The 22,081-nt window shown below is 33.3% G+C and overlaps 2 protein-coding genes across 4 annotated transcripts; one reads left to right on the top strand and one right to left on the bottom strand.

Moving 5' to 3' along the window:
• Positions 1 to 1,725: 1,725 nt before the first annotated feature.
• On the bottom strand, positions 1,726 to 16,961 carry LOC131953427 (dual specificity testis-specific protein kinase 2). 2 transcript variants are annotated; one of them, XM_059316604.1, is made up of 12 exons: positions 16,798 to 16,961; positions 11,244 to 11,469; positions 10,469 to 10,623; positions 9,331 to 9,452; positions 9,120 to 9,168; positions 8,849 to 8,998; positions 8,652 to 8,737; positions 8,411 to 8,492; positions 8,174 to 8,257; positions 7,943 to 8,029; positions 7,559 to 7,652; positions 1,726 to 7,348 (listed from the first exon to the last, which is right to left on the bottom strand). In XM_059316604.1, the coding sequence occupies exons 2-12, from the start codon at positions 11,392 to 11,394 to the stop codon at positions 6,237 to 6,239; spliced, it is 2,172 nt and encodes a 723-aa protein (XP_059172587.1). In that variant the 5' UTR covers positions 11,395 to 11,469; positions 16,798 to 16,961; the 3' UTR covers positions 1,726 to 6,236. The 2 variants fall into 2 exon arrangements, with proteins under 2 accessions (XP_059172587.1, XP_059172586.1); XM_059316603.1 differs by lacking the exon at positions 16,798 to 16,961 and adding an exon at positions 14,050 to 14,175.
• Positions 14,148 to 21,285, top strand: LOC131953428 (SET domain-containing protein 9). Of its 2 annotated transcripts, XM_059316606.1 has the most exons (8): positions 14,148 to 14,221; positions 14,549 to 14,652; positions 19,243 to 19,357; positions 19,481 to 19,631; positions 19,971 to 20,094; positions 20,386 to 20,501; positions 20,829 to 20,952; positions 21,181 to 21,285. In XM_059316606.1, the coding sequence occupies exons 2-8, from the start codon at positions 14,573 to 14,575 to the stop codon at positions 21,266 to 21,268; spliced, it is 798 nt and encodes a 265-aa protein (XP_059172589.1). In that variant the 5' UTR covers positions 14,148 to 14,221; positions 14,549 to 14,572; the 3' UTR covers positions 21,269 to 21,285. The 2 variants fall into 2 exon arrangements, with proteins under 2 accessions (XP_059172589.1, XP_059172588.1); XM_059316605.1 differs by lacking the exon at positions 14,148 to 14,221 and having other exon boundaries at positions 14,528 to 14,652.
• The last annotated feature ends 796 nt before the right edge of the window (positions 21,286 to 22,081 follow it).

Below are 22,081 nucleotides of genomic sequence, written 5' to 3'. Positions count from 1 at the left end.
AATCACTGGCTTAATTTTGAACACTTTAAAACATAGTTACAAAATCTGAGAAAATTTTAGTCAATGAACACTGCTGCTAGATGTGGAATTTGTTTGTTTTTAAATTGTCGCATTGTGTTAACTATCGATTGTTTTATATTTTGACAGGTAAAGTGAGAAAATAAAATTAGATTTGAGAATGTAAAGGAAACAGAAGATTCAAGTACAGGTTAAAAATACAGTAAACAAAAAGTGGGACGAGACACTTGGTCTGACACTCGGTGTGTGAGGATCTGAAGGTCTTTAACATAAGTCTTTCCACACGGTTCTACCATCCTATTTGTTTAGCTGTGTGAGGGTGTGAAGGTCTTTAACATTAGTCTATCCACACTGTTCTACCATTCTACTTATTTAGCTGTGTGAGGGTGTGAAGGTCTTTTACATTAGTCTATCCACACTGTTCTACCATCCTATTTGTTTAGCTGTGTGTGAGGGTGTGAAGGTCTTTTACATTAGTCTATCCACACTGTTCTACCATTCTACTTGTTTAGCTGTGTGTGAGGGTCTGAAGGTCTTTAACATAAGTCTTTCCACACGGTTCTACCAACCTATTTGTTTAGCTGTGTGAGGGTGTGAAGGTCTTTAACATTAGTCTTTCCACACAGTTCTAGTTCTACCATCCTATTTGTTTAGCTGTTCATCTTTGTTCACTATCTGAGTGAGGGTGAGAAATGTATGTGTGTTTGAACAACACTTGATATATGATGATGCAGTCACTTTTTGTGTGGCGTAACACTTATGTCATTCTTTGACTTGACACTTAAGTCAGTCCATAACTTGACACTTATGTCAGTCTTTGATTTGACACTTAAGTTAGTCCATAACTTGACAGTTATGTCAGTCTTTGACTTGACACTTAAGTTAGTCCATAACTTGACACTTATGTCAGTCTTTGACTTGACACTTAATTTAGTCCATAACTTGACATTATATCAGTCAGACGTGTGGCCCTAAGGAGGTTTGATGTAAGTTACAGGTTGAGGTATGAGGTAGGCAAGAGAATGGAGCTCTAATCACACCATATATATAACATGCAGACAATGCAATAGTTTGTCACTGTGGGATACAATACTTGTGTAGACAGCAAGCAGTTGGTTAATGAATGTAAACGATATGCTGTAGTTTGATGGGTCAAATTGATAAATATTTCTTCTAATGAGTTAAGGCTCCTGTGGACTTTTCCAAATAAAATTTGTTTTGAAAAATGTGAAACTTATGAGAATATTGTTAAGTATCTGATATAAGATGATGAGAATTGAGTTTTTAATAAGGCTGGGGTGTTAATATAATCTTGATTTATCAATTTTTAAAAACTGTGTGTTAATTGTCATTAGGCTGATTATACAAGATACTTTTTGCATCTTAAAACTCGGGTCTAGGCTTGTAAATGAATTAAAATTTTGTTCCATTTCAAAATATCTATTCAACCATAATCTTCACAAAATTTCATTTGCTTTTACATTTGATGAATCGCCATAGTCTAGTTGTTATTTTGTTGCTTTAATGCATGTATATATTTTTTTCAATATTTAGAAAAAAATTTGTTCTGTTAAATTTTGTGACAATTTTTAAAGGACAATCTGTATTTCAAAATATTCTTCTAATAATAATTCAAAAATGCTAAAAACTAAACCAAACATGTTGGCTTAATTCTTTTAAAAAAAAAACATATTTCAACAAATGAAGTAAAATAAAATTTCATATAATATGAGGTAATACCATAAAATATATCAATAAATATTTTAAGAGAGTACTTGTTTTGTTTTCATAAGTAGACTGACACAAAAATGAACACATACAATAATTGAAAACTTATTCACAACATAATAAATCTGTGTTCACACTGTTGGGCAGAGCAAATAATGTGTTCACTGGTCTAACAAAAGCAACAAAAATAAATAACAAAAAACTCAACACCATCTCACACAGGAGCAAAGTAGGCTTGGTACAAGCACTAGACCAAAGCTGGGAATGAGAGCAGTCAAAACACTGGTGCAATAGTGAGAGATGTGAACAGGTGCAGTAGAGCCACCCACAAACAAAAGCTGGTGTCATGGAAACACTTCATTTACCATTAACAATTTAATATTATTTTATTAAAGGTACAAATTATTTTAAAAATTGGCATACTTAACAAATTTGGTTACCTTAAATTTTAGTATCGTTACACTGAATGCAAACATGATTTAAATCATTCACTACATTAGCAAACTTAAGGTGAACTTAGTCTCAACTGTAATTACACTGTTTTACACCAAATGTCATAGTATATAATATTATCTATATTTTTTATTAAAAAAACTATAAACATCAACCACAAACAATTTATGTCATATTGAATTAAGTGGTTATATTTCAGCAATTTTGTTTATACACATCAATAAATAAATTATTGCATAACACACAAATCAATTAGCTTTAAAGAAGCAAATGCAAACTTGAAGCCTATGAGTTAAATAAAAAAATATTCAATATTCTAGTTTTTTAAAAATGTAAAACATTTTGAATAGTAAAACTAACATGAAACATTAGTTTATATGGTTGACTCATATGCTGAGAGAAACATAAAAAAACAAATAATAATTCCAGAATCAAAAGTCTGAGATATTTCAATGAGATTTGCTAGATTAAAGTCAACCTTAATCAGTAGTAACAGCATATTTGTACCAAAACTAGTTAGGAAAAATCACTTTACAAATGAAGCATACATTTTGCCAACTTAATGTTATAGGATTTACTCCCTTAAAACATAGGTTGTTTCCCCTTTCTTGCTTGTAATAAATGGTAAATATTATACAATAAAGAAATATAGTGAGAGTTGACATGGTTTTCAAACAAATAATTTGTACAATAATTGTAGAGTACCAGGGTCAAAAAATGTATTTTCCCATCCAAAAGAATATCACATTAAGTTGCCATTTTTTTGTTGAATAATTTAATTTTTTTTAAGTAAATAATTGGGGGTAAATATTAGTAACATGGTCGGCCATTTCATTGTCAGCTGCAAGGCACCAAAGTTCATTTTTTATTTCGTTGTTTGCATTATCTAGAGCAAAACTAAGCCGTGTGTTAAATATATAAAGCCATATTAACTAGTCAATCACCTGTACATACAAAATTTACATATTGTCTATGTTATCTAGCTCTGGATCATTCCTAGTTAGATGTAGACATAAGCTAGCCATATATTTGTATATACTAAACTAACACTGCATTTATTAATACATTAACGTAAACTAATTCCGAGTCGACACTTATAAATTAGCAGATTTCTATGATCTTTGTTTTAAAACTAAGTTCAAACTAATTTTATACACTATACGGCATAAATAATTTATGAATAAATGCTTTTAAATATGGAACAAGTTTAGAATTTCATAATTAAAGATAGGAAGTTAGAGTGGCTGTTGCTTGCAAATATTTCAGATCAAGTTGAACAAAGTAAGTGACTTGGGAGTGTAAAGGAGGAAAAATGTTTTTTTAAATGATGAAAAATAGAAGTAAATATAAATCAGATCTTGAATAAGTTAGGAATAGAGTAAAATATATATTAGTTCAATACAAAGAGAAAAAGTGGTTATAAGTAAATGAAACAATAAAAGGAAACTGAAATATTTTAACAAAGAGTTTTTTTAGGTCCCATTACTGCCTAAAGAAAATTAAGAGAAAACAAACATACAATGATATCACTTGTTGGTTGGTAATTTATGGAGATCTGCAACCATTTTTTATTATTTAGGAAACATTCTAAACAATGTTTTTGCTACAAACATTCTGGGAGCCTATAGGTTAAGATTTAATTTTGGGGTTTTGTAAACTATGGAAGGTGCACAATTTAATACATACATTTAAATCTTTACTAAGTAACAACTCTAATAAATATTAATGAAAAGGCTGCAATTATTCATTCAAAAAGCACCATATGGCTTAATCTGAAGATTTGCTATTATTGTGTTAATGGATTAAATTAAATTTAAAAAAAAACACTGGAAAATAACATGGGCATGATACATTTTGACTACAAAATTGATGGCAAGAAAATTTATTGAACTACTTAACTGTACAAGCAGATTTAGTAAAGATTTAATTTTTATCAGAGGAATGAATTTTAAAGTTATTTACAAGAGATCCAATATACAGTACTTTAAACTTTGATTTATTGTGTAAATAAGTTGGGTATTTTTTACAATATAATACTTTACTTTTAATTGTGATAATAAATTAAAGTGGAACAATTCTCAACAAAAAGATATAATATGAAAAATTAGTCTTTAAAATAAAATAGAAATGTTTTTTTTTAATTAAATGGAGAGAAAAAAAATCACTTATGTTTTAAAAGTTGTTTAGCAACAATACACAAAATAACAAGTATGTTTAAAAGCTTTGAAATCAAAATGAAATCAAAATGAAATCAAAATTCTAACAAAATAGATTACTGATGAAAAAGCAGTTAGCTTTTGTAAAATAAGCAATGATTTACACTTGTAATTTACAGCAAAACTGTAACAAAACCAAATTTGAAATTGCAAAGCCAACACTTAGGCTATGAGAGCATGACTCTACATACACTGACAGACTCAAATATGTGTAATTACTAAACTAGACAATAAAATTCAAGTTGGTGTGAAAGAAACCAAACAAAATGCCTTCAATAAAAACCCAAATGAAAAATGCAAATGAAACAATATTTAAAGCTTTTGGCAACAAAATAAATTGTTAAATTCGAAAGAATACCCTTCAACTAATTGCACTTTTTTTTTACATCTAAGTAAAAACTAAACAAATTAAAAATTATAATGTTGTACAAATACTGAAAGAAATCTTTACTGTTTTTTATTCTCATATGTGTACTTAATTTTCACATTCACCATTCATTCGTTCTCTTTTAAACTTTTAAAGAGTTAACTTTTTTTAAATAATAATTCTGCTTCAATTTGTACTATATTTTTTTTTAAAACTAAACTTTAAAAATATATTACATTTATACATGTCATAATGTACAAATTTGCGTTAAATTTACATATAAATTATCTCTTCTGCTTTTTGACGGTTATATGAAACAAGTAACATAATAAATAGATCTTTACTAAAAGCAAGATATGTACATCCATAGTTTCTTTCTATACAAGTGGTATTTGTACACAGTAATTTATAATACTGAACTAAATCATTTGCTTGACAACAAAAAGTATCACTAAGTTTTTGGGGAAATATTTTAAATGTGGAAATGCTGATATGTGGAAAACATATAAATGACACATTTATCCATAAGAAATGTGATTACATGTTAATGCTGCATGCACAGTAAGACAGTGACATAATGAATTACATGAAATAAGTTTCAGGGTCAAAATTAAATTTTGAAAAAATGTGTAGTGAATTTATAAAAAATATTTTTTAAATACATCAGTATATACTGGCTCATAAATATTGATAAGTTTAAAGTGTAAATATTTATATTGCAAATTAAGAAAAACAAACAAGATATGTATAGTATTTTAGCTAGTAAGTTTTATCATATTACCTTAAGCTTATATAGGTTGTCCATAAATGACAAAGTCAGGCAATCACACTTCAGAAAACAAAGAAATAATTTCTTCCCCAAAGCAGCCGCCATAAATTTAAACTCATTTGAAGTAGTGTTAAAAAAAATCATAGTCTTAGATTTTAGAATGTTTCACTTTTTTATATCTTACATTTTTCTCTTCACAAAGCTGATTTACGGAAATTTTGAAAGAATATCTATCTAATGGATGAAGAAAGGGATCATTTTTTTAAAAGCCTGTTCAACAAAAAGGCGTGAAGATATAGAGTGAACCAGCCTGAAATTATGAATGGACATCCCAAGTGTAAACAATAACAACTAGCTTTTTTAATGATCAAACATTTCTAGTCAAATAATAGGAACTTAGTATGAGCAAATAACAGTCCAGCCAAGAACACAATCTATGCACAAACAATGACACTAAACCACTCCTCTTGTGCAAATAATCTCAGGTTAAATCTAGTTTAAATGAAGATAAACAGCATTTGATAAATAACTAAGCGTTAGTGAGCATTTTTTTTATAGTTAAATACAAGTTTTGTAAGGGAAGTCGTCAGCTGTGGCTTAACATAACAAGCGTCAAACTTTGGAGTGAGGACTGAATGTGGGTAAATAAATTAAACTGGAAGCAGTGAGAAAAGACAAAACAGAGTTACAGCTTAGTTATGACAACATCGGCTTCACTGGCGTCAAACAGACTGATCCCACCCTCAGCACAATGGTTCTCCTGGCCGAAGTGGTTGGGATCATAGCTCCCGTTTGTTAAAGCCAAAAGAGGTTTGGTGAATTCTCCACCCTTATGAAAACTTTCCCTGCCAAACTCGCCTATCACGGGGTCATCCTCTTGCTCGCTATCAAACGGGTCTGGCACTTTAACATCCACCTCACTGTTCTCATCATGTTCACCACAGCTCACATAACTGGACAAGCTACAGCAGCTGAAGCTCTCGTCACAGCTCCCATACAAGACAGCGCCACTGGTCTCATCCTGGTTACTGAAGCTCCGGAACGAGTTTGTGGCCATGCTGTGATTGACATTCATATTGCACTCAGAGTAAACACTCTCATCCTCAATCTCATCGGAACTCTCGCCAATGTTAGAACTCAACTGGTCCTCGACGCTAGACTCACGTATCCTGGAATTCAGCCGGTTGCAGTAACCTTTTTGGTGGACCGCATTTTTCCTGACCCTGGCCTCCTTGGGTGCCCCGAGGGGGTGCCAGAAATCTAAACTGCCAAGACTTCTAGTACGGCTACAACCAAACCTGGCACGTTTCTCCGCCGCGGCCGTGGCATCGCTCTCCTGGTTGTCGGCGCTCACACTGGACCTCACCTCCGCCTCGTCCTCAGCCTCCACGACATAGCTCCCATGGAGTGAGGCCTGGTGCAGCTTCTCAGCAGCCTTCCGCAGCATGATAGGTGAACAGGGCAGTGATTGGCTCTCTTGCTTTGTGAAAATGCAACCAGCTGTGAAGGAGGATGTCAGATGATCTGCGTACCGTATCAGCGACACACCAAATCCATTGCCGTTGAGACTACATTTCCTCTGCCTGGGGAACTCTAGCAGCTTTCTGCCATCCTTGAACTTGCTAATGGAAGCAAATGGGTTGGCATTGGCAGGGCAGTAGTGTGGGTCATCCTTGGTCATGGCCTGGGCTATAATCTGAGGCGTCATCAGTAGCACTTCCTCTCCAGGTATACCGGTTAGGCTGTCACTGTTTTGTATTATGTTGTCCTCTGACCTTGACCTCTTGTGAAGTTTACCTGTAAAACACACGGCAGTAATGTATGATATTAAAAGAAAACACATGAGAGGTGATAATGTAAAAAAGAAACCTAAAATGTTGCCACATATTACAGGGTTGAGTAGATCACACAACTACTGAACAAAATCCAGACACAATACAAAATGCTGTTATCAACCTCTAAGCTAGACTTTTGTAACAACTTTCTCATCATAACAACATTATTTACCTGAATACTCAAATGAATTAGTGCGCAGATTCTTATAGATCTTCTCTAGGTTGCTAATAATAGTCATAGAACTGGGCCGTAGTTCTGGCAAAATCTGTTAATGTTCAAAGTAATATTCACTTTAAGTTATTATTATCTGTATTATTATCTTTAGTAAGTTACAAAATTTGTTTTAAACAGGCAATTGCATCCATGCGATAATTAATATTTCTGATGTCACAACAACATTCATACCAGCCCCATCATTTAAAGCATTTCTTCTGACTTAACAACAACTACACACTAACCCCATAATTTAAAACATTTCTGGCCTAATAACAGCTACACACTAACCCCATTACTTACAATATTTCTATCCTTTAAATTTAAAAAATTCCGGCTTACCTGACAACATTTAAATGCCAACTGAAGAAAATCCAAAGGGCAGTAATCAACCATTTCACACAGTTTGATGTAATCAACACCAAATTTCTGTTTAAAAAAAAAAACAGAATAATATTTAAATCAAAATGCTGATGCCAAAAACAATAAAGCCATTTATTAAAGATAGGCAAGTGAATTTTGTAAGATTAAAAAAAAAAAAAAAATAAGCAAAAATTAAGCAAATGAGCAAACCTTTGTTCTTGGCATGGTCTCTGGGTCAGCATCTATCCTTGTTGTGATCTCCAACAGGATTATCCCATATGAGAACAGATCAGCCTGAAATAGAATGGTCTCAATGAACAATGATGGTCAGTCCATGTAAGACTAACTGGCTGGCTTAAGAATTATGTAAAAACTTTAGTCTAGCCTCCAAACCTTGTTACAGTAAAATTGTGTGTAAAAGATATAAGGACCAAGAACTGCACATACCCTTTCATCATAAAATTGTCCATGTATAACTTCAGGGGCCATCCACCAAGGGCAACCTACTGATGGTAGAGGTTCTTTTGACCTGGGAGTAGGAAGAAATAGAAATATCAACAAAACAATGACAAGCAAAGAAAAAACACAGGCTAACAATGTGTCACATTCAGTGGATCAAACTAGTGATATTCAATCTAACAAGTGATATACAATCTAACAAGTGATATATAATCAAACACAAACTTACTTGGGATCTGGTATTTTTGTGGCTAAACCAAAGTCAGCTATCACAGCTTGGTAGTTTCTGTTATCTCCTTTCTTTATTAGGATGTTCTTAAAAGGAATTGTAAAAAAATTAATTAAATTTATGTAAAAACATGCTTAAATTAGACCAAATAAATGCCATATTAAAGCTACACAATCTTCAAGATTCCACACACTAACCTTGGAAGTTAGATCTCTGTGAAAGACTCCTTCCAGGTGGAGATAATGCATCCCTCTGGCAATGTCCAAGGACAGTTTGATTCTCAGCGTCCATGGCAACTCTTCATCTTTTTTAGCCAATAACTCCTCCAGGGTCCCACCGCTTATGTACTACAGAGACAAAAATAAAGAAATAAAACAACTAATTCTAACAACTTGTTAATTCACATGTCTGTGAGAAAAAAATATTTATTTGTAGGTTAATGTAACTTGTTTTCTTTGGATTTCTTACCTCAGTTAAAGCATGCAGCTGTCCTTCATGAACGCAAACACCCAGAAATCTGAAATATTGACATTAAAAAATGTACCATCAAAATATTAATAAAATCAAATAATATCAAAATCCTCATATAACAACATATCTATGAGAGGTCACTCTGTGATAAATAAAACATTTCCCCCCTAAAGTGAAAAGGATTAGTGATAATAAAACAACTTCCTACCGTAAAATATTTGGATGTGATAATCTGTTCATAAGCTGCACTTCACGCAAAGCACTTGGGCGATTTGCTGAATCTTTGTTGATTTTCATCACCATCTCCTCATTTGTCACTCTATGTGTTGCCTACATGGATGAGCAGTTTGAAGTCAGTCACAGGTAAAGAGAAATGTTTTACATTATCACTTGTTTTGTACAGGTATAGAGTGATGTTCAACATTATCATTTGTTTAATATTGAAATTAAGGTAAAATTTATTCACTAGGTTTGAGAAAAGAAAGTTAGTTGAAGGAATTACTGCCTCACTGCTAACCAAAATAGTTCCTTTTTAGAACAGAAAGTCCATGGTAATGATAAAGTTTATTTATGTTTTTTGACTTAAAAATATAAAATGATTGTGTGGTCAGCATATTTGCGTTACCTAACACAAGTCAGGTACCCATCAGAGCTGGGGAAACCAATGGACATTTTAAGGGCTTAAGACTTAAGCTTAAGACTTGAGGGTTACTGACTGAGTGCTCTTTACACCACAAATGTCAGTTATGTCTAGTTTTGAATGTTTATCGTTACACATTTTTTCTTTATAATAATTGGATTAGAAAAGAATTCTAAATTTTAATTTAAAGTAGATTTATAAACATTAATACACTTCACATGCATATACCTTCATTAATTGTAACTTTCATTCAATATTCTACTAACAAGTACACAATATATAATTAATCAATGTAAAATTGTTAACAAATTAGACATTTAATTATACTATTATTTCTCCCTGACAAAAAATGAATAGCTAGTGTTTCTATATAAAAGATGTGTAAGTGTCAGCACTTGATCCGGTGTCAGTTACTGCCAACAACTGGAGCTGTCAGTATACATGAATGGTGTCAAGTGACCTAAGTAGCTCAAGTGCCCTGTTTATGTCTGTCATTTGTCCTTGACACACATTTCTCCAATTAGGCTATATTTATACACAGCTTTATCAACCATACAAGCAGGTTTAAAAACAATGCATCAATCAGAGATAAACACAGCCATCAAATTCACTGCTTAATATATTTATAAACAATACCACAAAGTGTTAAATACTTTAAACTGCTATAAATATCCAAAAAGCAGTATTAGTTACATTTGACACTTACCTTGTACACATTTGCAAAAAAGCCATCCCCAAGTTTCTCAAGGATAAAATCATCAATCCTTGTAAGGGCAGATACTGCATGCTTCAGGGCCTGGCATGACGAGGTAGGGGCCGGAGATGGAGATCTTTTCCCAATGGCCTCACAGTTAAATGATACTGAGTTTGGAATGAACAAAACACTCATGATTTGTTTGTATTGACTCTCATAGAAGAGCAGGAGAAAGCTGGTCCTCACTGTTAGATAAGGGAAGCTCAAGTAGCTAATGAGATGAACAGTCTAATTTTAGTAAGACAAGGTTTCAAGTGCATGACAAGCTTGTTTCAGGAAGGGAAGAAAGTATTATGCACACATCGTAATTTGCATTCACAACAAAGTTTGACAACCAAAGTCAGCAACAATTACATAATAAAGAAACTGATTAATAATGGGTAAACAAAAGGTTTAAAATATGTATCAAATAGAAAGGATATTAAACTTCAAAAATTTGAGTAACGTTATTTATATAAATCTGAATCAATCTGAATGTATAAAAGTTATTTCTCTTTGATTAATGTGAAAGTTAAGAGTTACAGTGATAATGCTAGAAAAAAGTTCCATAATTCTTCTACAAGTTTATAAAAAAAAATTTTTATTTTTTTTCTGCTCAATAGAATACATAACAAATTAGAGAGTATACATGTTTTAACACAAATATGTAAGTGTTTTTTTTCAAATATTTAAATGTAACAGTCAGTTACAAAACAGATAATTTCTTTAAAACTTTATCTCCCCTTACCTTCAGTGTCTGGTCTACCATCATTTCCCCCAAAGTGAGAAACATTGATGGTTTTACTACGCCGCAATTTCAAAATGGGTTTCCCTTCTAGACCTCTGTCGACTGTTTTATCTGACATTTTGAGATGTTGTTTGACAATAAAGATTGTCATTTTTGTAGGTCACCATAATGCTAAAGAGTTCTGGTGACACAAAGCTGCTGCTTCTGGCTTTTCCAGACCTTCTACCTACAAAAAAACAAACAAATCCATGTGAAACAACCTCTTTCATGTTTACCCGTGGGAATATTTCAACAATCGTGTCATCATACTTTGTGTTCAAAGTGGGTCAGATATGATCTAAACATCCTATGATAATGACAATAAAACAGGGCCAAATATCTGTTAAGTCATACTTATATTAAACTTTGTTGACACTGATATACACAGATTATAACTTAACTGCTATAAATATTGGGTTGTCTAAGTATAATCATACTTACTTGGGGCAGGGGAGAGATTTATTTGAGACTTTTGTTATGAAGAGTCATTAGGGAACAGGGTTTTAAAAAATGACAAGCAACTTACTTTTTTTTTAATTACATTGTAATTTTTTTACAACTATAATTTATTTAATTTTGTAGAGGATGGATCCAGTTCAAATAATGATTGAGGATAGAGAATAAACATTGGCAAATAACACACCCCAAAAAATGAGCTAGATTCAAAACAAATGCTCCATAACACTGATTCACAACGTCAGAACAAGTAAAGCTTGTCAACAAGCAAATTTCATGGTTGTACTAATTAAACAGAGAGGACTTACATTTATACAATGAATCAGTACCTTGAAGGGATTCTAAAGAAATTATTTCATGGTTATACTAATTAAACAGAGAGGACTTACATTTATACAATGAATCAGTACCTTGAAGGGATTCTAAAGAAATTATTTAGATTTTTTACTGTTTTAAAAATATCCATTCCAGGTTAAATAAATCTCACATTAAAAAACTTTAAAGGAAAATTGCTTTTATTATAGTCGCAAAACACAAAAATACCAAATGAAAAAAATGTGTAACAAAAAGTAAAAAATAAAACAAATATAAAAAACTTTAATAAAAGCTCATGATATCGCTTGCATATTTTAGCAGCTAAAGCTTTCATAAAAGTTTTTTACATTTGTTTTTAATTGTGTTACTTTTTTCTACATTTTTTTAAATTGGGATTTTTTTTTTTCTTTTATTTGTGAATAAATATAGATCTAGTTAAAGCTTTTTTCTTTAAAATAAAATGTGTATGTGAGATTTATTTTCCACTACATTAACCTACTACTTAAAAATGTTTGCATTAAAATCCATCCGGTAGCTATTAATCTCTAAAATGGTAGCTTTTATTTATACTTTTAATCTCTAAAATTGAGTTATCTGTACCCAATTAGTTCGTGGATGGCGAAAGGGCACGAAATCAGCCTACTGTGAACTGAAAAAAAGTTCTCCCTCAACAGCCCACTGACCAAGCGCTGGCTAGCATTTTTTATCTTGTTTTCTCCCCTTTTAATATTGATTAAAGTAGACAAAAATTGAATGATAGGAGGGGTTGTCGTGGTCGAGTCGGTAAAAGCTCATGGTTGCTAAACCGAAAAGTCTCGAGTTCGAACCCACTGGCAGATGAGGCTCGTTAGCTGGGGACAGCAACTCCTCTAGGAGAGACAACTCCAAAATCAAACAACTGCTGCCTTGTAGTTTGTTCTTGGTTGGACAAAGGCTATGGAAGCAAATTCAAAAAGAAAAGCAGGCTGAAATCGGAGTCAATGGCCTCAATGGCGCATAACCAGTTGACACGTATCCTTAATTGTGTTGGAGGGGATCACTTCCAACACTAAAATTAAGAACGAAGAAGAATGATAGGAAATAGGGCTAAATTAAATTATTTTAATGGACTCCAACAAATATGAAAGGCTTTTTCTATCATTATTGTTAACATGGATAAAAATTGACACCAGCCAATAAAACATAAGTAACATACACCTAGGGAGCAGTTGTGCTGCCAAAAATTCTACTAAGCCCTACTCCCATTTCATATAGATTACATTATAGAAATAGAACTAGATCTACTAGTGGCAACTTTAAGAGTAGAGTAAGGCGTACAGTCGTACGCTAATAAATTTTAATATTGGATCTACAAATATATTCTAGATCTAGATTTTATAGAATAGTTAGATAAGGTATAAAACTCACTAATTCTAATCTTATGCTTATTTTATGCTACTAGAATCTAGATCTAGAATCTACCTACTGTAACTTTAGTAATAGTCAACATTAGAACTTCAACTTTAAACTCACTTTAGACTGAGTGTAGACTCAGGGAGTACTTTTCTAGACCCCTAGTGATTTGGATTTAGTGAGTAAACTTCAGTAAACTAAGTACTAAGTATTACTATTAAGTATTAAATAATTAACTAAGTAAACTTCTAACAGAACTTTTTATTTTAGCAAAAAGGAACAAGGAAATATATTGAAAATTGCATGTAAAAAAATCCCAAACCAGATTTAGTTTGTTTTCTATTCTTATCTAGATTCTAGATCTAGACTCTAGATCTAGAATCTAGATCCAGAACCCAAAAGAAAAACAAACAAAAAATTTTGTTTTTGACTCACTGAGTGAAAAAGATGTGATTTTGTCTTACGATCTTTCTAACAATTACTAACATCTAAGCAATAACTTTCCTCCCTCCTCTTGTTTACTAACCACGTTTACTCTTTAAATAACTAAACAAAAATGCAATCATTTAGCAAAGGGAAGTTATAGAACTTAATACTAACAAACCTGTCAATTCAAAGCATTTTGGAAAACAAAATTTCCGTAGGCGACCTAAGATTTGTTTTTTCCTATTCAGCCCTTCTGACCTCGGGTTGACAATAGATATTTTTAACTTTGCCAAAAATAATTAAAAAGCTAGACACAGATACACGACTCTATTTTGAAAAGGAAAGCGAAAGTACGATTGATCAGTTAGCAAAGATTAGAGTTAGAGAATCTAGATCTAGATCTAGAATCTAGAATAATTTTGATTTTATATTTTAATATAATATATAGATCTAGGTCTAGATCTAGACCTAGTTCTAGTTTACATTTTATTTTTAAAAAATAGGCTGTTAGTTCTAAATCTATTTATTTAGTGAATTTAATTTAGGTTTTTAAAAGTTTAGAACTGTGAAGTTAATTATTAATTAAAGTCACAAGTGTAAACCTCTTCTGAGCTATCTGGCCTGGTATCTAATCTAGTCTAGATCTAGATTAGATCTATATCTATTATCTAATCTAGCAAGACTAGATCTCAGATCTATCTATGCAACGTAGGATACTCAACAAATGGAAACAATACAAATATCGTTTTGTACCGTGGCTCATTTTAAATATGAAAGACAGGTAGGTAAGATAATTAATAAATGAATGTGGTGAGAAAAAAAAGTAAGTTAACCAATAACATACTAATACTACCTATCGATTTACTGTAATTGAGTTAATTCATTAATTGTTAGCCTACTTTGTTATTATTTTGTGTATGCAAAACATCGTAAATGTTTGTTTTCTTTTTTGTTTGACGTCGTTGTTTTTTTTTTTTTTTTTATATTTTTTTTCCAGTGTCAGTACTGACCTTTAATAACAAGCTTATTATTATTACGCCTGTGATTTATGTAACGAAGCGTAGGAAGGGGGGGGGGGGAGTGTCAGAAAGTGTGAAATCACATTTTTTTTCTTTTTAATTTTTTTTCTAATGAATAGGCCTACATGATTAGCAGGTGTTTTTTTTAATTTACCTTCAACCCCCCCCCCCCCCCACCCCATCATATTGAGAATTGCTTGAAAGCAAGTTTCTTCCAGGCACCCCCCCCCCCCCCCCCCCGAAGAACGCCTACAGCCCCCCCCCCCCCCCCCTCGAACGAAATTATATAGAAAATATATACTTCGACCATTGTCGTCGCCCCCCCCCCCCCTCCCCGGAGTTAAAAAAGTCTGGAAGAAACACTGCTTGAAAGTGCCATTGCATTCCTGGACTTATGGGTTACACCTGTCTTCGCAGTACATCGTTACCCCACAACGTATTTTTCCGAAGCAACTGGCGGTGACGTTTGAAATGTAAAATATGTGAACTCACCACCACAAGACCGGCAAGCTGTTGCTCCGTAGAATGTGTCACAACTGGATCACGTGCGTTTTACTGGCGCTTTTACTTAATTATAGCCTCAATTAATTAGATCTGGGTCATAAGTTTTCGGGGTTGATTATATCTCGGTCAGAAAAAACACAAAGCGTTTGGATAAACTTGTTAATTTTTGCTTTCCTGTTTGATGGCGTTTGGTTTCGGTTATTGGGCTACTGATTCAACACCTTATTAAAACTGTGATAGGATCGAATACATATTGTATAGCACAAAAATATTATATTTTTCCATACCGCAGAGGCGTAGCGACCCCTCCCTGCGCCCGGGGACAAACTTTTCGATTTGCACCCCCCCCCCCCCCTCAAACTTTCGATTTGCACCCCCTCCCCCTCAAACTTTCAATTTGCACCCCTCTCAACCTTTCAATTTATTTTTCCAACCCATTTTGGCGCCCCCTGAGGTCGGCTCCCGGGGACATATGTCGTCGTCCCCGCCCGCCACCCCCCCCCCTCGCTACGCTACTGCCATACTGACCCCCAACTAGCTTTATATAATATTTCCATAGACGGTTATAACGCGCGACTGCTGTACCGAAAGTCTCAGGTTCGAATCGAGTCCGCATGACGTCCTTGAGTCCACCATATTAAAGACATTTGAGTCCACAATGGCACGTCCCCAAGTCCACTGTAGGACGCCCCTGAGACAACTGTGGGACCTCCCTGAGTCCACTGTAGGACGCCCCTGAGACCACTCATCGAGGACTGATAGGCCAGCCTGACTCATCTTAAAGAAAAGAAAGGCGGCCGGGCATGGAACAGAACATACTATATTCCCTTATATCCCAAGGTCACTAAAACAGAGGAACTCAACTTCATCAAATTCATAAATTTTAAAGTGTACAACTACCCCCTCCTTACGCAACGAGTGTGTCAGTCTACTATCTTTTAGACTTTTTTTCTTTAACAAGAAAGAGAAACACCATATCATAATAGTAAAAAAAAAAAAGGTCTTTTACAACATCACCACAAACAGTTGTGGAGAAATATTCAATTGTGTTAAAAGAAATAGCTGATACGTTGAGGGAGGGGGTGAGAGGGGATAACACAAACTACTTTACTTAACTCGGAAAGGGGGGGGGGGGGAAATTCAGTGTTTCTTCAAGGATTTTGTTTCTCGGGGGAGGGGGCACTTGATGAAAAGATGCCTGGAAGAAACACGTGTGTGTGTGTGTGGGGGGGGGGGTCTGATTTGTTTAGGTTTTTCTTTAAATACGACGTTTCCAACCGGTAAATCAAACGGAACTAAATTGCAGTTGGGCGTATGGTTTCTAGATCTAATATGTATTTCAACAAGTCAACAAGCAATGCAATCTCTAAAAAAAATAATTATATATATAAATAAAATCTTACCTTTTAGCTTTATCTAGACATACAAACAATATCTTCACATAGGCTACCCTATTGTATTGATTATTGATCCCCAGTGGGTCACGGTCACCTATACCTCACACATATATCACACACATATACTTAACACGTCCATTTCACGCCTAACTACGTTGAACTCAGTTGTCACCGCTAGCGTCTAAAGTGCACAACACGGGGAGATAACCAAATATTTTGAACGATAGCATGTTGACAAAATAGCTTGTTTTTTTCTACCTCTTTTAATTTTTACTAGTGACTATAGAAATGATGAGTAATATGAAGGGGGGGGGGGGGGGTGTAGTGTTTAATTAATTGTAGAATGTTGATGTCATTAGGGGGCGAATCAGCATACTTGTCAGGCTGTACAACAGAAGGCTGAAATTTCGAAACTGCTTTTCCTGTAGGCAAGGGCCTGTACTATATAGATCTAGACCTTGATCACTTTTGAGATCTGTTTTTTTTCTTATAAAAAAACTAAATCACAAATTTAAATGTATCAGCGTTTGATAATCGTATATAATATGACTGTCAACGAGTTTACTAATGTTGTACCCTAATGGTCTAAAATAATAGTTAAATAATGTAACTTAATGCAATGGTACGATAGTGTTTGCCTCTGACTTACGGGGACAACGTTAAATCAACAAATATTCGTCTCTCGCGTGAAACTAAGTCATGGGCAAGATAAGCTTTGATAATAATAAAGCTAGCAACAGTAAACAGAATGTTATAGAACTGTCACTGAATAATTGGCGTAGCCAGGAATTGCTCATGGGAGGGGTTCAAAAATGTTTCCATATTTCCATACGTATATAATCTCTTATATATATTTATATATATATATATATATATATATATATATATATATATATATATATATATATATATATATATATATATATATATATATATATATATAGGGGTCGGGGTCCATGGGAGGGGTTATAATCCCCCCCCCCCTTGCCTAAGCCACTGCACTGAATCCATGTCCGGACTGAGGACTTAGATTTTAGATCTATGTGAACTTTGAAACTTTGTAGTAACAGGCACGACTAGTGTTTCTTTCGGGCATTATCCGATGGTCCCTCCCCTGGAGCACGTCGACGACACAAGAAATAAGTGCAATTCACTGCATGCAGTTTAGTCTTTAAGTTATAATATTAGTCAATAGTTAGGTCAGATAAACATTAATTATAATTAGATAATTAGTTATGCCTACTCTACAATAACTAATTATATACTTAATAAACTCTCTAGGGGTCGTCCATAAATGACACCACACTCATAGGGGGAGGGGGGGTCGGTAATTTTGTGACGGTGTGTGATAAGGGGGAGGGGGGGTGTTCAGATGGTTTGACGTCACACTTTTGCATTATAAAAAAGCAATGTTAGAAAATTTTAGCCGTTATTTCGCGTTTTAGAAAACTGTTTTAATAAATTGTAATAGGAATTGATTAAAAAACTCAATTTTGAAAGGGTTCAGACAAGATTTTGGAGAAATATCGTATTTTAAGAAAAATTCAACTGCAATTTTGAGGGGGGGGGGGGGGGGGGGGCAGGGGTTGTAGGCTGAGGTGTGACGTCATTTTAGGGGGGGGGGGTGGGAGTCTGGCTTTTTTTTTTGAAGATGTGTGAAGGAGGAGAGTGCGGGAGGTAAAAACCGTCAGAAATAGCGTGACGTCATTTATGGATGACACCCCCCCCCCCCCCACCCCTTATTGATATGCAATACACAGTCAAAACATGAATACAGCCTTATTTAATTTTTTTTTTAAACTCGCATCGACCACTAATCTCGCCTGTTGATTTCGAAGTTTTTATTTGTTCAAACTGTCCTTGTTATTGTTATCTCGTTATACTTTTCATGATTCTTGTAGTTCTTATTTAAGAAATTAAGTTGTCTCCCTTGGCTCATTTTTTTTTATTTTTCGATAGCTAGAAGAATGATAGCTGTTTCACTTCAAAAAACAGCTATTGGCATTGGCTTGCCTGTTTTCCTGCTTATTCCATCGATCACCTGGCTAAGCACAAATATATCAATACATATACATAAATATGTATAGATCTATGCATATCAATATCTACATATACTTGTATATATCATACATCAAGTATCATTAATTTTAAGACACTATTTATTTAATTTTTACATATACTTGTATATATCATAGATCAAGTATCATTTTAAGACACTATTTATTTCATTGTTTACATATACTTGTATATATCATAGATCAAGTACCATTTTAAGACACTATTTATTTCATTTTTTACACATATTATAAGGAAGTAGATTATTTTTGTCTGACTGAAAGCAAATATACCAACATGCTTGACATCACATCTGGCCCTTTACTTGAGGAAAACAAGATGACTCAAACCAACCAAACAAGGTTAATCATCTTAAAATTTTCATACATTTTTCAGGAGTGTGCGATCTGTTTCAGAGAGTGAATCAGAAGTGATTTCTGAGAGTCTCTTCATCTCGTACCTCTATGGGTTCTTAACTAAACTTCATCAACAGTTAAATAATGGAGCGGAGGTAAATAAACTTGAAAAAAACAAAAATATTAAAAACCTAACCCCATAACAAAAACTCGCCAACGTCACTAGTTCAGAGTATTTGTATTATTTACGCCACATTGTTTCATATTTTCATTCTAAGATGGAGAAGTACATGACGGGTCTTAAGGTCATGAAAGAAATCACTGGCTTTACTGTAGAGCGTGCTCCAACCAGTCTTTCATCTGGTGGTCAAGGTGTCAAGGTCACCAGTGGTACCATTCAGCCATGCACCATTACAAGTCTATACCCAGGTTAGTTGAAAATTTTCTTTATGTTAAATATGGAATGGCAAGGTTGAGTACAAGATTGCTAGCCTGAAAGTTTCTAATTGAAGTAATAGGATTGTGGGCTTAGGATACTCCAAAGTAACTCAACTCTATTAGATACCCAACTTAGGTCATGGAAAGTTAAGCTGTGACCACACAATACCTAGATAAACTGAGGTCAAAAAAGTGGATGAACTCTACATTTTCTGAACTATGGACATTAAGGTTTAAAAGAGTTCTTTATTTTATACCAAGTTGTTTATGGTATTATTGTGAAGAGTATGATAAATTTTGATACATTTGTTTAATGTATTTCTTTTTCAGGTTTGATTTATGAACCTCATGAGCCAATTCTGTTTCAAAGTATTGGAAATTCATTTATATTTCGCTGTGCTGATGGGGTGTTATTGGATGGCAATGATAAAGGACTCTCAAAGTATTTGTACAGGTGAGTCTTTCTACCCTGTTTCATTATTCTAATTTATATACAAACATTTATTTTATTCAAAATTAGAAATAACTGCTGGTAAATAGTTTGGTATAGTACCTAATGCTATATTAAGGCCAAAAAAAATAGTTGAGAATATACAAAAATTGTAATTGTTTACAAATTTAAAGGAAGTAAATAGTGCAACTAATTATTGTAATAAGAAATAATTCTAAATATAGGACCAAATTTCCTTTATAAAGGCAATATTTGTTTTATAAGAAAACTGTTGAATAATTTTTTTTAACATAGATCATGTCGAGGGCGAGACAGTTGCTGGCCTTTACCTGCTTGTGATGATAGCTGGTTAACAGAACATACCATCTGTCCTCTCAATGTAGGGCAGTATGTCAATAACCATAACAAACGTATGTAGCTGCAACTATATTTTGTTTGACTACTTAAACTAAAATATATAAGTAGGCCCTATATTCACTGTGTAGTTTAAATTTATATTTTTTTAGTGTTTTTTATATCATAAATCTGTTTGAATTATCAAAATATTTTAATTGGTTAATGTAATTATTAATGGTTTTGTCAAAAAAAAGATATGGGAATGTTCTTTTAATGCGGTATTATTTAAAGGCACATAATTAGTTATATAATTTCCCAGTGCCTGTTTCCACTCCTTTCTTGTTGTCCAAATCAGCTCAAGCTGATAATGACATAACTCATCTATTCACTGTTATGACCAGAATACCCAGCCAATGTGGCATATCAAGAGTTCAACATCCCTGAAGATTTTCCAGCCCACCTCAGACAGTATCTACCCAACAATCACAGCGCATCCTGTCTATCCGTCCCTGAAGGTACACAGAGGTAAAAACCATTCTCTGACTCATAAATAACAATCCTAGCTCATGCTACCTATCAGTAGATGAGGGTGCACAAAGGTAAAAACCATTCTCTGCCTCTCAAATAATTGCTCTTCATAGCTAACAAATATGTTAACATATTACAAACGTTGAGTATTTCACTCATGACAAAGCACCATAGTATTTTAGAAATATCTGTAACTGTAATTTTCTATGAATCATCTCTCTACAGGTTGCTAAGGGTTGTTGCTCTTGTCTCTCTAAAAGAAATCAAATGTGGTGAAGAATTATTTTCATCTTATTTTACAGTAGTACAATAAATTTACATTCAAATTTTTTTTAAATTTTGTCAGAAAATTTCTTATACTTTTCTTTATTACTGTAAAGCAGTTAAGTGCCCCTTTGACCAAAGAGTCTACTGGGCAGATCAAGTAATGTTAATTTGTTTATCTGGCCATGACATGAAGAGATTGCACTAGGCTTACTTCCAATAACAGAGTTTGGATGAAGATAATTGTTATCAAGGTTTGAACTCAAACCCTTTGGTTTAATAATAATGTGCCCAACTTCTTCACATCTTGCTTAAAAATGAGGTATACATTTATCACTGTTACTAGTGACAAAGTTATTTAGAAAAAGAAATGAACAGATTATTGGATGTGGAAAAAAGTATCAGTAACTATGTAAAAAGTGTTGTGTTGGTCAATAGATTTATGTGACTACGGTTTACTTCCCTTATTTACTTCCCTTGTATTAGGCATACAATGTGTTTTTATGTAGCTATCACGTAACTAATAAGCTTTTAAGAACTGAGAGAGCTTAGGGGTGCCCTGAAGTTTTAGAAGAAACCGGGTGACTTACAAAATGAAGACACAATAATTAACAGTGACGAAAATTTCACACAATTTTATTTATACCATTTTGTAAAAACTAAAACAACAAAAAGTAGGGTGTGAGTGATATTTTTTTTTATTTTTAAAGATGTAATAATATAAAAAATTTAGCTATGGATATTTTCTACAAGAAAATATAACCTTTACATTATGTTGTATCAAATGTCAAAATACAAATTTTTAAAATAAATGTTAAATTTCTATGTAAAATCATGAATAATTTAACTTTTAGTTTACAAA

This window comes from Physella acuta, unplaced genomic scaffold, assembly GCF_028476545.2.
Source record: "Physella acuta isolate Inbredline_101_S28 unplaced genomic scaffold, ASM2847654v3 ptg000921l, whole genome shotgun sequence".
Classification (NCBI taxonomy): domain Eukaryota; kingdom Metazoa; phylum Mollusca; class Gastropoda; family Physidae; genus Physella; species Physella acuta.
Note: the sequence above shows the minus strand (reverse complement) of the source record. Positions and strands in the feature narration are given on the sequence as shown.

What these genes read in the sequence shown, in the direction of transcription:
- LOC131953428 (XM_059316606.1), top strand. Translation starts at nt 14,573, where the DNA reads ATGCAACGTAGGATACTCAACAAATGGAAACAATACAAATATCGTTTT. An exon ending in CATTACAAGTCTATACCCAG is followed by an intron (nt 19,632 to 19,970) that starts GTTAGTTGAAAA and finishes TTTCTTTTTCAG; the next exon opens with GTTTGATTTATGAACCTCAT. An exon ending in GTCCCTGAAGGTACACAGAG is followed by an intron (nt 20,953 to 21,180) that starts GTAAAAACCATT and finishes ATCTCTCTACAG; the next exon opens with GTTGCTAAGGGTTGTTGCTC.
- LOC131953427 (XM_059316604.1), bottom strand. Translation starts at nt 11,394, where the DNA reads ATGACAATCTTTATTGTCAAACAACATCTCAAAATGTCAGATAAAACA. An exon ending in TCACATCCAAATATTTTACG is followed by an intron (nt 9,169 to 9,330) that starts GTAGGAAGTTGT and finishes TCAATATTTCAG; the next exon opens with ATTTCTGGGTGTTTGCGTTC. An exon ending in ACAGAGATCTAACTTCCAAG is followed by an intron (nt 8,738 to 8,848) that starts GTTAGTGTGTGG and finishes ATTCCTTTTAAG; the next exon opens with AACATCCTAATAAAGAAAGG.